The sequence below is a fragment of the Stenella coeruleoalba genome, assembly GCF_951394435.1.
Source record: "Stenella coeruleoalba genome assembly, chromosome: 18".
Lineage (NCBI taxonomy): Eukaryota > Metazoa > Chordata > Mammalia > Artiodactyla > Delphinidae > Stenella > Stenella coeruleoalba.
Genome location: NC_137164.1, coordinates 63,739,122 through 63,754,872, shown reverse-complemented (window position 1 = coordinate 63,754,872; position 15,751 = coordinate 63,739,122). Strand labels below are relative to the sequence as shown.

Genomic DNA, 15,751 nt, shown 5'->3' with positions numbered 1-15,751 from the left:
TGATTTCTCCATAGAATCTGAATGAGATCCTTGCTGGGCAGAGTATTCTTGGTTGAAGTTCTTCCCTTTCATCACTTTAAATATATCACGCCACTCCCTCTTGGCTTGCAAAGTTTCTGCTGAGAAATCAGCTGTTAACCTTACGGGAGTTCCCTTGTATATTATTTGTCGTTTTTCCCATGTTGCTTTTAATAATTTTTCTTTGTCTTTAATTTTTGTCCATTTGATTACTATGTGTCTCAGCATGTTTCTGCTTGGGTTTATCCTGCTTGGGACTCTCTGCACTTCCTGGACTTGGGTGGCTATTTCCTTTCCCATGCTAGGGAAGTTTTTGACTATAATCTCTTTGAATATTTTCTCAGGTCCTTTCCCCCTCTCTTCTCCTTCTGGGTCCCCTATAACGCGAATGTTGGTGTGTTTAATGTTGTCCCTGAGGTCTCTTAGGCTGTCTTCATTTCTCTTTTCTTTATTCTGTTCCGCAGCAGTGATTCCCACCATTCTGTCTTCCAGGTCACTTATCCGTTCTTCTGCGTCAGTTATTCTACTATTGATTCCTTCTAGTGTGTTTTTCATCTGTTATTGTGTTGTTTATCTCTGTTTGTTTGTTCTTTAATTCTTCTAGGTCTTTGTTAAATATTTCTTGCATCTTCTCAATCGTTGCCTCTATTCTTTTTCCAAGGTCCTGGATCATCTTCACTACCATTATTCTGAATTCTTTTTCTGAAAGGTTGCCTATCTCCACTTCATTTAGCTGTTTCTCTGGGGTTTTATCTTGTTCCTTCAACTGGGATATAGTCCTCTGCCTTTTCATTTTGTCTACATTTCTATGATTATGGTTTTCGTTCCACAGGCTGCAGGACTGTAGCTCTTGCTTCTGCTGTCTGCCCTGGTGGATGAGGCTATCTAAGAGTCTTGTGCAAGCTTCCTGATGGGAGGGACTGGTGGTGGGTAGAGCTGGCTGTTGCTCGGGTGGGCAGAGCTCAGTAAAACTTTAATCTGCTTGTCTGCTGATTGGCGGGGCTGAGTTCCCTCCCTGCTGGTTGTTTGGCCTGAGACAACCCAGCACTGAAGACTACAGGCTCTTTGGTGGGGCTAATGGTGGACTCCAGGAGGGCTCTCACCAATGAGTACTTCCCAGAACTTCTGCTGCCAGTGCCCTTGTCCCCACGGTGAGCCATAGCCACCCCCTGCCTCTGCAGGAGACCCTCCAACACTAGCAGGTAGGTCTGGCTCAGTCTCCTATGGGGTCACTGCTCCTTCCCCTGGGTCCTGTTGTGCACACTACTTTGTGTGTGCCCTCCAAGTGTGGAGTATCTGTTTCCCCCGTCCCATCGAAGTCCTGCAGTCAAATCCCGCTAGCTTTCAAAGTCTGATTCTCTGGGGATTCCTGCTCCCATTGCTGGACCCCCAGGTTGGGAAGCCTGACGTAGGGCTTAGAACCTTCACTCCAGTGGGTGGACTTCTGTGTTATAGCTGTTCTCCAGTTTGTGAGTTGCTCACCCAGCGGTAATGGGATTTGATTTTACTGTGATTGCGCCCCTCCTATCATCTCACTGTGGCTTCTGTTTTGTCTTTGGATGTGGGGTATCTTTTCTGGTGAGTTCCAGTGTCTTCCTGTCAATGACTGTTCAGCAGTTAGTTGTGATTACGGTGCTCTCACAAGAGGTAGTAAGCACACGACCTTCTACTCTGCCATCTTGAACCACTCTCATTACCATTTTAGGTAAACCTCAAAGTATAGGCACATGTCAGAGCACTGTGACCCCAGAAATGGATGGGAAATGAAAGAAAGAAACACACAGCCTGTCTCGTGTAGAGATTCTTTGTAAGAAGTTCCTTCCGAGGGGACAACCTAGCTTAACACTATGTGACACAGCCAACGTTTTAGCAACTCTTCAACAACTTTGAAACACATCTGTATCGAGTGTAGGGTGTTTCATACACCACACAAAAAATAGATTCCTAAATCATTCTGCAAAGTGAACGTTCATTTATCTTTCCACATACACATAAATTGGAATAAAAGCTTATATGATCTTAAATTCAGATTTTCTCTGGTAGGAAAAAAATATCAGTAAAGCTTTTTGTACAAGATGGATCAACGTGCACAGTGATTTTCTCCCAAGAATCTCCTCCAATTTCAAATATCAAATGTAATCAGGCACTAAATGCATTAACAAGACATATGCTGAGAAACTTGGCGTCCGACTTACCTATTGGATTTCTATCAAAGAACAATACCGGAGCTCTCAAAATGGACTCCAACATTTTGTTGTGCCAAATTTGTGAAGAATTAACAAGAACGCAGAATATCAACAGAGATCTTGTGATGCCGAAAAGGACAGTACCTACAGTTAGAACTGAAATAAAGAAACATCATTCAGCACAAGATCTCTGCCTTTCCTTCCATGATGCTAAAGCATGGCAGGCAGTTTATAAAGATATTATGTATTTTATTCTATAAATATAATTTATATATAAATTCATAAATAGAATATAGAATAAATTTATATATATAATGGATTATTTTTAACAGTTTAATACATTCACAAGATACATTTAAGGAAGAATATAAAAATCACTATGTTCCTCTCATTAAACAGAAACCACATGGGAAAAAACATCATGTATAAACCACAATTTCATTCCATGCTTTCCTAATTCAATTACAAGTTCTAATAAAATCTCAGAAGAGGGGCTTCCCTGGTGGCACAGTGGTTGAGAGTCCGCCTGCCGATGCAAGGGACAAGGGTTCCTGCCCCGGTCCGGGAAGATCCCGCATGACTTGGAGAGGCTGGGCCCGTGAGCCGTGGCCGCTGGGCCTGCGCGCCCGGAGCCTGTGCTCCACAACGGGAGAGGCCACAACGGTGAGAAGCCCGGTACCGCAAAAAAAAAAAAAAAAAGAAAAAAAAAACTCAGAAGAAAGAAAATTATAAAAAGTAGTTGATGGGCTTCCCTGGTGGCGCAGTGGTTGAGAGTCCGCCTGCCGATGCAGGGGACACGGGTTTGTGCCCCGGGAGAGGCTAGGCCCGTGAGCCATGGCCACTGGGCCTGCGCGTCCGGAGCAAAAATTCACATAAAAAGTAGTTGATCTTCCTTTTTCCGTATTTCAAATCTTACTAATTAAAACATGTCCCATAATCTAAAATTGAGGAATGCTTTGGTACCATCATGAATTAACAGGGAACAGGAGAAATGATTTACCGTTTCCTTGTAAATGGTAAATTTACATCGAAATTTAATTCCACATAAAGTAGTTAATTCCATGCCCAAGTAGCTTTAAAGAGTATGAAAACATCACATTAAGTTGCAAGCAGAAAATCTCTTAAATAACTGAATTGCAAGAAAATACAAATTATATTTTAACATGACATAATTAAATGAGCAACTAATCTCTAAGTGTTTTATAGAAATGTGAAGCATTTGGAAATGAACATAATCACTTAAACTTATATTTTATTAACAACATAAATCAGTACCTGCTATGCATATAAAAATTAAAATAGCCCTAACATCTCTTGAACTGACAATGCTAAAGAGAGTGGACATAACTTCTATAATAAATATTCCATCAAGTACTTTTTTTCTCCCCTCCAGCTGACACATCGCTTATTTCAACTCTGAAAGCTGCTCAAATTCCTGAATTCCATCAACATGCATTTCCCTTAGCCCATACTATGTGAATGTATAACAGATTCCCTTTCTTCTTCAAGTTCCCATAGTCCACCAATTCAGAAGGTAAACAACTAATGGATTTAGGTTTCTTAGCAAGAGATCAACACAATAAACACCAAATTTCAATGAGTGGGTTCTTACAACGATATCACACTCTATCTCTGCAGAAAGCTTGTATGAGGGTTTCCCATGGGAATATTTAATATTTTAGATGAGTATTTCCTCTAAAAAGTATGTAACACTACATATATTCTAAGCACTCTTTTGAAAGCAGAGAGCTGTGTTAATATTAGTCTAGCAAGCCAGATGGTAAATTAATCACACAGTTGCGGACACAATAACATTGTAATTTCAAGGTAAGAAAAGAGAAGCAATCCTAGTTCCCAGACACTGGATTTCGCCCTGCTTAGCTTCCCTCTTAAGTAATTAGTGAAGCCCAAGAGATGAGCGGTATGGTGAAAAGGGGCTTTGCCTACCTGTGAGGAAATAATGCTTTTGTTTGGGGGCCCTTGCTGCCAAAGGATTCATCCAAGTTCAATAAAAGCCAGGTTTTATTCAGAGAGAATTGGAACAATCTGAACCACACAGTGGGGATCTGTTTCTAATCCTCTTGCCCATCCATCTAATGAAATAAGATTTAGCTAAAGCAACTTACTAGAATAGACAATAGCCACACACTTCTATAGTGGCTGATTTTCTGAATGTGCAATCCTGGTTTAACTTCCAAAATCCAGTACAGAGCAAATTAAGAGTCTTCACTTAACCTCTTTGTTCTAGTAGATTTTTAAAATAATCATTCTAACTAATTCACAGAGTAAATGCAACTCAGACTCTTAACCCGCTAAGACATTACTAAATTACTCCTGGAAGCCCTAGTTGCTCACACAGGCTCATTGTAAGCACCTCAGACTCTTGTATAATAGACCAGATTACTCGATTTCACCTGAACAAACTGTAAAGTACCAGTTAGGATCAGGCACCTCAATCAGGTTTCCTTTTCCATACACCACGGCATACAGTGTACTCTGTCCACTCGCCCTGTGGAACAGGGAAGAAAAAAAATATTGTGCTATGGATAGAATTTAGATAAATAACAACCAAAAAAACCCCTCAATTTGGAAGATGCGTTTTATGCTGGAAAATGGTTCCCAGCTCACAAGGCCCCGTGTCCATCTACCTTATAAAGACTGAGTTTGAATCATGACAGCAGGGAAACTACGTGAGGATCAGAAGAGGGGGCTGAACAAGCCCCACCTCTCCCCCCGACTCTGTGGGAAACTGCGGCTTCCTCTTGATTTTACAGCACTTTGGGTCAGACCAGGAATCACTCACCAGTATGAAAGCCACCAATCCTGAAGGACGTAGGCAACCTGGAGCAGGAAACAACAATCACTCAAACACTGACATGACTGACCCCCTCAAAACCCCACTCACTAGAATGGGTGACGGAAAGGCTCCAGAGAACGGACACGGTCCTTCCAGCTCAGGTCAGGGGCAAGCCCCACATCCCAGAGAACCACAGGTCAGGGAAGGGTATGTGACATTTTAAAATCTCTAAAAGACATCCTTTCTTTCCTAAAAGCTCTCTATCATGCTTATGTAATACCAGAAAGCCTCACTTACTTTGCTCCCCACAGATAACGCATTTCAATGCAAATCCAAGTGGACTGCAAAATGCAGTCGTAATAGTGTAAATGTCAGGCTTTTTTGAAGGAAAAACGCTTGACAGGTACTGTGACGGTCAGTTTTCTGTGTCAGCTTGGCCAGGCCAGTCTCCAGTGATTCAACCAAACACTCGGCTAGATGTTGCTGTGAAGGTATTTTGTAGATGTGGTTCACATCTACAGTCAGTCAACTTAAGTAAAGGAGATCACCCTCAACAACGTGGTAGGCCTCATCCAGTCAGTCAAAGGCCTTAACAGGAAAACCTGAGGATTCTTGGAAAAGGAAGAAATTCTGCCTCAAGACTGCAGGGTCAGCGGCCTGAATCAGCCCACAGGCCTGCCTTACGGATTTCATATTCACCCAGCTAGATCCCACAGTCTCATGAGCCAATTCTTTGAAATAAATCTCTTAATACACATATTAAAAATAATAATAAAATAAATACAGTATAAACAGTACATATATATCAAGTTGAGGGCACAAACCACAATAAATGTCCTTACTTACCTGAGCTGCGATGTTTACCAGAAGAACGAAAATGATGGTAAGCCAGTGAGCACCGGCTGTGAAGTAATTCATGTAGGTCTTAAAGTGAACTCTTCCCTCCGAATAGCTCTCCAGTGGTAGTGTAACCTGTATATGCTCAGTCTGCGAGGCAAAAATGACAGTGAGAGACAAAATTTTAAATAATGAACCCCCGAATTCTAGAAGCTCAACAATTCGCTCCATTGCAAAGCTGTGGAAAAACAGACACATCTCATACGCTGGTAGGAGTGCAAGATGGTCCATCTCCTACAGAGAAGGATGCGGAACTATCTAGCAAAACCATGCATGCATTCACCCTTGGACCCAGCCATCCTATTCCTAGGAATCTATTAGAAACAAGGAAACATCATTTGCACAAAGTTATTCACTGTTGGGTGGCTTTGCTTTAAACCGATCACGGCCCTCAGCACACACACAACATACCTGATTCAAGTATAAATGCAGAAGCTTGTTCCAAAACAACACACTAAATGACATGGCGCTAGTGTATCCCTCTAGATTATTTGTGTCACTCAAAGATGGAAACATAAAACATACTTGGAGCTCAAGATACTAGCCAAATACAGTAAACTGAGTTCACACGGTGAGCTGGAGGCATGTGAGTTTGGATAGCAGGGGAGCAGCATATGATCAGAATCCACCAGGTTCCTGAATTTCAGAGAGGGATTCCTGAGTTTGGAATGTGCGGGACTCATCTAAATACTTATCAGAATCATCCAGGATCCTGGGTTTGAATAGTGAGGGTTTGGATATCGAGGAACACCTGTGTATGTTTTTAAGGGAGATCTAGTGCCTTTCTGTCTGGAGGACTTAGAATGCATTATAGAGTCACAGGAGCCAAGGATGTCCTGGGCTCTATGCTGGCCACTGGGATTGAAGGTGGATAAGATGCGGTTTGGTCTTGAATGGTAAGAAAGGAAGATGGGAACTAATTCCAAACTGTCTGTTGTGTGTCAGGTCCTTTGCACAGGCTGCCTCTGGCCCATCACAGACCATCTGACAAGGGGGCAAAATAATACCATGAGTCACCTACAGTGCCAGCTGACACACAGGACAGCAGCTGATTTAATCTGGGCCACAGCAGGACTCCATGTAAGGAGGTCTTAACATTACGTCTCTAGATGCATAAAGGAAGCCAGGAGCCAGCAGAGCAAGTAGGATGTAACTATGGTAAACTGAAGAGTTCTCATATCAGTGTGAGCCACACACACCCAGAAATTCATAGCAGTACACCCACTACTGATCTCCATAAGATTCTCCATCCTACACCCAAGGGAGAACCCCATTCAGGGAGCAATTTAATTCTACCAATTCCGTGGAATAAGGCCTTGGAAACTTAGGATCTACTTTGGGACAAACAAAGATGTCATGAGCAGAGCAGACTGAAGGTCCATAGGTCCACCAAGAGTGGACAGACCAGGGCGTTTGCAGGATGAGAAACTCACATCTTGGTCCTCTGGAGCGGCATCTTGCAACGAGGGCCTGGAAGACTGTTGAGACCAAACTGAGGACTCAGAGGTCTGATTCCTCAGAGTGGGAGTTCCTGGAACTGGAGACAGTTCAGCCTGCTCATTCACCTTCTTTAAAAGGATATCTTCAAAATCTACCCCAGATTTCGGAAATGTAGCATAAAGTCCCCTTTTGCACGATTTTGCCCTAAAATAAAGAATTTGAGAGGAATGCATTTGCATTCGATAATACTAATCTATTCTAAATACTAATCAAGAAAAGTTAACTGGTCTTAAATTATGATTTTCCAAAGAAAATGATCCTTAGGTTTGGAATTCTGGTTGACGAATCTACTCCAACTCGAAGCAGAACTGAGCATTTTGATCTCCGCCAAACCCTGTGTTAGGTACTGGGGGATGTGAAAGAAATGTGTGCTCATGTGTTAAAAACGGAAGCCATTGACATAACTACCGCGGGCACTTCGGAATCAAAAAGCACAGAGGCTGGTGATATTATCAACACAGTCTGTTTAGACAACATCGAAATTGAAAGAAGCCTCACGTGACAAGCAGGATTTTAAAAAACAGTCAACTGGGAAGGATATTCCAGGAAAGAAACTTAAGACTGACCCAGAGGTGGGCACGAGCGCATCTGCCTAGGTAAGGGTCACTCATCAGATCTTCGCTGACCATTGTCATAGTATCATGTGCCCTGCTGAGACGAGCGATGTGGGAACCAGCCCTGGACGGAGAACCCACGAGCTGCGTCTACATGGTCTTCACAACTGCCCCACAAACACAGGAAGTTCCCAACTGAAAATTCAATATTCCAGCTGATGAAACAGCTAATAAACAAGGAGGCCATGAGACCGGGGTGGCTCTAATGCCTTGGCAGCCCGTACCAGCAAACCAAAACCTAAGCCAGAATCGATCACACCCCATCACAAGCAGCCAACCAGGCTCCCCACATCAGGCAGCTGCTTAAGCTACAGCCGATCTAATCGTTTTCTTTGAACACGTGTGACACATCATTGCAGTTTCCCTCCCTTACGAAATTATATAAAATAACGTGCAGATGTTTTCACTATTTTCTGACCCCATGAAACAAGACTCAGCTGATTCACTCAGTAGCAAACAAAATATTGGGCAAAACCCCAGGATGAAAAACTAATTAAAGCAGGGTATGTCTGGTTAAGACAGGTCAGGTAAAGAAGGTGGCCCACGACCCCAGCTGGTACCCCTCTTGTTCTATCCCCTGAGGTGGTCCACTAGGAGAAGCCCAGTGAAGCCTTTGGGTACCACCTGACACTGCAGAATCAGAAAATTATTCACGATACACTGTTTCTTGTTCCACTTGGGAGGCAAAATTCATACACCTTATTTGATGAAATGATCACTTTCCACTTAGTATCTGTAAGATGCACAAGGAAACAACTAATGGTACAAAGACAGCAATTTTACTGGGCAGCCAATCACTGATAGTTCTGAGGGGACGAGAGGGCAGTCATCCCCTCTCTGCTGCGAGAGAGGGACCAGACAAACAGTAAGGATGGACCCCAACTCACCCAGGGGTGCTCACCAGTGGACAAATGGTTGTTCTGATAGTAGTAAAATTGAGGGTAGTGTCCTCAAAAGAAGCAATAAGGGGTCCCTAAAACATCCAGGGACTGGCTGAATAGGTTATTCTGCCCACTGATTCGTGCTCATAATAGTGCCAATGCTGGGGTTTTATACACTAGTATCACCCCCTCTGTGCGTGAAATCCACTGCTCTCAAGTTTGAGAGATGAGCCCCCCATTCCTGGAGGAGTAGAGGAGAGCTGACCATGGAACTGCTACTACAGAGGTAGAGGTTCTGCATTTTAATTTAATATCTTACTTGGAGCAGAAATTCATTTGATGAGTCAGGAAGTTTACCAAGGGCCTGCTGGAACAGACGGTGGTTAAGGATGGAGGTGCTCAGGCACAGAGGCAAACAAGCCGAGGAGTGAAGCATCAAACCACCACCAAGTCTGAAAAATTCTCACTAATCTCCAGTCCACCCCTAACCATGCTAGGAGCTGCGGGCTGAATGGCGCCCCCCCTCCAAAATAAAGATACGTTCAAGCTATAAACACGACACCTGTAAAGGACCTTATTTGGAAACAGGGTCTTTGCAGATGTAATCAAGTTAAGATGAGGTCATATTGAGTAGGGTGGCCCTAAATCCAATACGACTGATGTCCTTATGAGAAGAGCAGAGACTCAGACAGACACGGGGACAATGGCCACGTGACATCAGAGGCAGAGACTAGAGTCCTGCAGCTGTAAGCCAAGGAACCCCAAGGAAGGCCGGTGAAGCCCAGAAGCTGGAAGGGAGCATTCTCCCCTAGAGCCTCCAGGGAGCGCACGGCCCTGCCAGCACCTTGACTTGGGACCTGGAGCCTCCACAGCAGTGAGACGATACATGTCTGTTGCTTTAAGCCGCCCAGTCTGCAGTACTTTGTTATGGCAGCTCCTGAAACTGACACACTCGCCTGAGCCCACACCTCTGTCTTCTCAACTGTACTGAGACTTCTAACCGTTTTGCTGTCGCCCCTCCAGTGAACATCAGAGGAATCTTTTTTTTTTTTTTTTTTTTTGGTGGTACGCGGGGCTCTCACTGCTGTGGCCTCTCCCGTTGCGGAGCACAGGCTCCGGACGCGCAGGCTCAGCGGCCATGGCTCACGGGCCCAGCCGCTCCACGGCATGTGGGATCTTCCCGGACTAGGGCACGAACCCGTGTCCCCTGCATCGGCAGGCGGACTCTCCACCACTGCGCCACCAGGGAAGCCCCAGAGGAATCTTTTAAATCTCACGTCAGACCACGTCACTCCCCTGCTCTGGACCGTCCAGTGGCTTCCATCCCACTTCCTGGCCCGCCGCCCACTGCTCAGAGACCAGCGCCCTCCACGGCTCCCTGCACCCTCTCCTCAGACACCCTGGCCTTCCTGCCATTCCTCCAACCTGCCAGCTCAGCTCCTTCCTTAGGACCCCCCTCCCCCAGGTGCCTGGATGGCCCGCACCTTCATGTCCCTCAGGCCCGAGAGGCACCAGCTCCCCAGAGAGTCAGGATATCAGCCCCACCCCCTCTCTCTTTCATCACATCTGTCCCCATAAGAACAGAAGCCCCACGAAGGCAGGGCCTTGTCCTACCGCCGCACAGGCTCTCACGGGTGTGGGGCAGTGAGACCAGCAACTGGCTACAGCAGCAGCGTGGGCGTCTCTGACTGGGGTGCTCACCTCCCTTCGGGTGTTAATGGAAGGTACTCTTCAGGCAAAGCAAGCATGACAATCACGTGGATACAAACAGGTCTTAGTGTCTCTAATTTCCAAATACTAATACTCTTTGACTTAAGTTGTGGAAAGGGGACACAAACAGTTCTAAATAAAACAGCATCGTTATCCTTAATAAATTTCACTAGAACAGTGATAATTCAGTAACTCTGCAGGAGCACTTTCACATACGTTAGGGTGTATGTGGCCTAGGGTGTAACAGTGACATTTCTACAGGTCTTCGGATTCATCCTCAAAGGCGTGAATACCAGCTCTGAGAAGAAGGGGGCATAAAACTGAGGGAGAAGAGGCTGTTTACCATGAACTCAAGGACAGTGACCTGCTGGGAGGCGTGGCCTTCCACACACCTGAGTGCTAGCAAGTTCCACAGGCTTCTAGAAGCTACTTACATCTTTCAATACCAGAATCTGACTTGCAGCTTTTAGGTACTGCGACTGACGTGTCACTAGGATTGCGATCTTCTCGTGCAGGGCTTGGCGAACACACCTACAAATGTAAAAGGTACAGCGTGCAAAAGCACGTTAGTGGAGGTGCTCCAAGCTGAAAACCTGTATTTGGAAACATAATGAGACAAAGACAACACAGCAGTCAAAGATGTGTAAATACCAGTATAAACAATACAAACTAAATATAAATATAAGCCAATGATTCTGACTAGGCCTCAAATTCATTCAGCAGCAAACTTGAATCTAGCTCTGCTAAAAAATTCTAAAAAGCCGTCCAGCGAAAGAGGCACCGACAGCTAAGGTTTTTTTCTTTCAAAGACTCAGCTTAACAATTATTTACATGTTTCATAATGAAAAACAATTGAGCAATACTGAGATTCCAAAACTTGACTGAACCAAAACATCATTTTATCACCTTGTGGGAATGGGAGAAGACGGATTTGTGTCATATAAAAATGGGTACATTTTTCTTAGTTTTCTGATTATTTGTGACATATAATGTACATATTAACAACAAAAAAATGAACAGGTTTTTGGTAACCTTTGCCAGAGTGCGTTTTCTAGACACTTCTTCCCAGATAATATTAGATAGAAAATGAATGCTAGCGTGGCCTCCGTCAGTCTCTACGACATTCCCAGTCCCGTCCAGGAAGCAAATCCTTTTTCATTAGGACTGAACACCTTCCAAATATGAAAATGAAAGAACAGAATCCAAACGGCACAAATCACAGTGGAAATTATCCAGCAGCTCAAAGACATAGCAATTCTCTATAGCCAAGACCCCTGTGTCAGGCCCCCCGAGATGGCTGTTCTCTTGCTCTCTGTACATCCCCTGCTTGCTCAGTGCCTGCTTCACCTACACCCCAATCACACGACTGACCTTCCTACACACTTGCCCCAGGCCCCAGCTAATGACTGTTCTAGCTTTAGATCAGGACGCTCCACTATGCTTACCAGAGGGGCAGTGAGGGGTGTGCTCCTTCCCTGGTTCCCATGGTAACCGACGAGCCAGCCGGAGCTCAATTCCCCTGTAACTGGTCATCTTCCCTCTCCCCCGCCTCCCCACCAGGAACCCAGACTGCTGCCGTGTCCACCACACACGGTGGGGTGTCCCTCCAGGACCTTGCTTCAGACATGGAAGCTCGCCGTGGCCACTGAACCATCCGTGTCTCCGTCGCTGACTCCGGGCTCCTTCTTAGGTCTAAGCTGGGCAAACACAGGCCTTGCAGGCTGCGGGGTGCGGCCCAGCAAACACCCTCGGTATCCAACCTTACGTGTGTGTTTACAGTAACCCCCTAGACTGCTCCACGTTTTAAATGCAGACCGCTAGGGACTCAGCCCCAGGCTCATCCCACAGGGGCCGACGACCCCTCCAGGGAAGCGAGTAGCTGGGTCCGGGGCCCCGGTGACCACAGGCAGGGATCCAGGTGTGTACCCTGGGTGCCCGAGCCCCTCGCAGAGCAAACCTCAGGGACCTGGGCCACAGCTCAGCCTGCTGAGTGAGCCAGGTGCAGAGTCTGGAGGCAGCAGACTGCAGCTCAGTCCCTCTCACGAGCCTGACAGCGTCGGACAAGCTACTACACCTCAGTGTCTTCATCTCAAAACAAGGCCAATGACAACTCACCCACATGTTCTGAGAAATCAAACCACCAATCCGCTCAGTACACGTCAGCCCCGCCTGCACTGCTCCTAACCCACGAGCGGTCATGTGCTCTGGACTCAGGACAGAAAAGTCCTAAGGGGACACGCTGGACACTGGGTCTGCGATCAGAAGCGAGAGCTCAGGACGTAGACACATACACCATCGCTCCATTATGTCGAAACGGACTTATTTTCACCTTTTGACATGTCTTAGTTCAGATTTTGTACTAAATTTCTTGACCAAGTAAACACCTTTTCAGACTTAGCACTAAAGCTTTTCATGGAATTGTTTCTCCTAAATTCAAAATTATCTGTCAATAGCCACTGAAGGCAGATGTTAATCAAATCTAATGGGCTGCCATGTCCAAGACAGAGCTACCCAAGTTTCAGAATGTTTTCTTCCTAACATTCCATCACAGATAAGGTAATATAAATAATTACAATGAAGTGATCAGTTGATGACTTAAATTTTTCCTAAATAATGCGTTTTATCCAGATCTCTAGGAAATACTCTATTTTTCTAGTTTTTAGAATAAAGATTTCCAAGTCATGCCATAAAAATGACTGATTCAGCAACCAGTTGTTAAACTGCTATTCCTATATAAGGGCTGTGTTGATCCTATAATCCTATATATAATCCTATATAAGGGCTGTGTTAAGAGGGGACACACCCCATAGTAGAGGGGATACAAATGAGAAAGACAGAGTCCCACCTTCATTCCTTCAATCAGCAGAGGTGTGTTGAGGTGCGAGGCGCTTGACCTACATCCACAGGTGAGGAAAGCAGACGCTACTCCGCACCGTGAACAGAGGGACACACTGAACAAGTACAGAAAATGCACTGTCGGGCCGTGATGTGTGCTCTGAAGGAAAAGCAAGGGGGGCTGCTGTCTTAGATGGGGGTGACATGGGAGCCTATCTGGGGAAACGTCCCTAGAAGAAGGCACAGCAGGTCCAAGGGTCCTGGGACAGAACATGCCCTGCTAAGGCGTCTTCATGCATTCACAGCTTATAGCGGGGTGGGGAGGACTGATGAATGGTCAAGTGCAACCCACCGAGGGCTGTGGGAAGACAGAAGGGCACAGGCTCCCCCTGAAGGAACAGGAGGGAAAGGCAGGGGCTCTGGCACAGAGGGAGCACTATCTACAGACAGACAGGTGTGAGTAAGGGCCCGTCACAAAGCCGGCACGGCTGGAAGGCCGAGTGGGTGTGAGGGCCAGCTGGAAAGGCTGATGGGGGCAGATGGCAAAGGAGCTCATTCTCCGTCTGAGGACCTGGATCTGCAGCCTGAACATGAGGGGGGTCTGTGAGGGGCTGGAGCAGAGAGGGCGAACTGCGTGGACAGCAGCGTGGGCATCTGACCAGGACAGGCCCGAAGAGCTGGTGACGCAGGAGCCGGGGGTGTCTGCCGACGTGGGGCTCTCTGAACCAAAACGGGGTCCACAGCTGGACACAGGTGAGACTGCATCAGTTCACCTAAGGCTCTAACCTTCTGTAGGTGAGAGAATCCACTTAAGGTTTACAACGTAGAGTTGGAAAACTCACAATGGCTATAGATTCATGACTGAAGGAAACTGTCAACAGCAAGCAGAAGTGAACTTCGTTCACTTTTAATACAAAAGACTCCCCATTACTAAGCTTCGACACGACCACCATCCTTCACAGCACACTGTTCCATCCAATTTTCTAACTCGAGAACATCCTCCAGGTGCTGCCGAGTGACTTCCTGAACTGCCTTCCTGCTCCCTGCCCTAAGTTTTCCCAGAGAATGTGGTTCTGATTAGCAAACAACAGTCTGAACAAGGCTGCTTCTATCAAGTGTACATCCAAGGTCATTACATCCAAAAGGTTGGAAAGGACTTTATAAACACCTCCTGCGCTGGAAAAAGAACTTGGGAGAGGCTCTGTATAAGCCCACGGATCCGTGGCAAGCAGAACACCTTCCTCTCTCCTCCCTGTGACATGAATGCAGTGGCCAGCGGAAACCGTTCTTGGAGTGATGGAGAACTTGGGCAGACACACACAGAACTGAGCAACAGACATCTGTGAATGCAGGGCAGGGCGCTGGGAACAGGGAGGCTGAGCTACTCAAGACCCAGGAGGGTGGCAGTGGGGAACCTGTGTCACAGCACTAGTGCCTGTCACTGGACCCGTGACAAGACACAGACACTTCTCTAAGGGAAAATTCATCAAGTGACGATCAGGAGAGGGTGGGAAAGGCAGTCAGACCAGAGAGCTGGAGGCCATGCCACGTGCCGGCTGCCCTGCTCTTGTGTGCTGAAAGGTTCGATGCTACCGTGCACTTTGTGTGTGTGTGTTAAGATACACGTAACGTGGAATTTACCATTTTAACCGTTTTTAAGCGCACACCTCAGTGGCACTAAGTACACTCACGCTGCCGTGCAGCCATCGCTGCGATCCATCTGCAGAGCTCTTTCATCACCTTAACACTAAGCACAGGTACATACTGACTCTGGTGGAACCTGCCCCCGACCCCTGCTTAGGGGACGTGGAATCCCAGCTCCTCGTATCCAGAGCTCAGGGCTGCCTCCCCCGTCTCGCTCTCACACTGCTGCTCTGCTCAAGTCTCTCTACTTTGCTATTCTAGACCTGCTGTAAATCAATCGTGTCTCCCCAAAGTCACCTGTTGACACCGTAGCTGCAGTACCTTAGAATTTGGTGTCAGGGCCTTTACAGAGGTAACTGTTATTCTTAATTAGGGTGGGGCTAATCCAATCTGACTGGTGTCCTTAGAAGAAGAGACTGAGACGTAAGGACAGAGACACAGGGGTGCATGTGAAGAGAGGAAAGACCAGAGGAAAAGACAGGACACAGTGAGGAGGGTGCCAACAGAAGTCCACACCTTGATCTTGGACTTCTAACTTCCAGAACTGTGAGAACACTAATTTCTATTGTTTAAGCTCCCCGCCCCCGCATCTGTGACAGCCTGCTATAGACAATGCTGTGTCCTAAATTTCATACACATTAAACCTAATCCCCACTGTGAAGGTACTGG

At 46.2% G+C, this 15,751-nt stretch overlaps 1 protein-coding gene across 1 annotated transcript in view; it reads right to left on the bottom strand.

Moving 5' to 3' along the window:
- LOC307176614 (ATP-binding cassette sub-family C member 4-like) overlaps positions 1-15,751 on the bottom strand; it is a gene marked incomplete at its 5' end in the record, with an annotated part of 194,488 nt that overhangs the window by 75,064 nt on the left and 103,673 nt on the right. Inside the window, 7 exon segments of the mRNA XM_079902944.1 lie at positions 2,214-2,360; positions 4,619-4,713; positions 5,008-5,045; positions 5,848-6,076; positions 7,234-7,517; positions 7,519-7,542; positions 11,038-11,134. Coding sequence (XP_079759070.1) covers positions 2,214-2,360; positions 4,619-4,713; positions 5,008-5,045; positions 5,848-6,076; positions 7,234-7,517; positions 7,519-7,542; positions 11,038-11,134 — 914 coding nt within the window.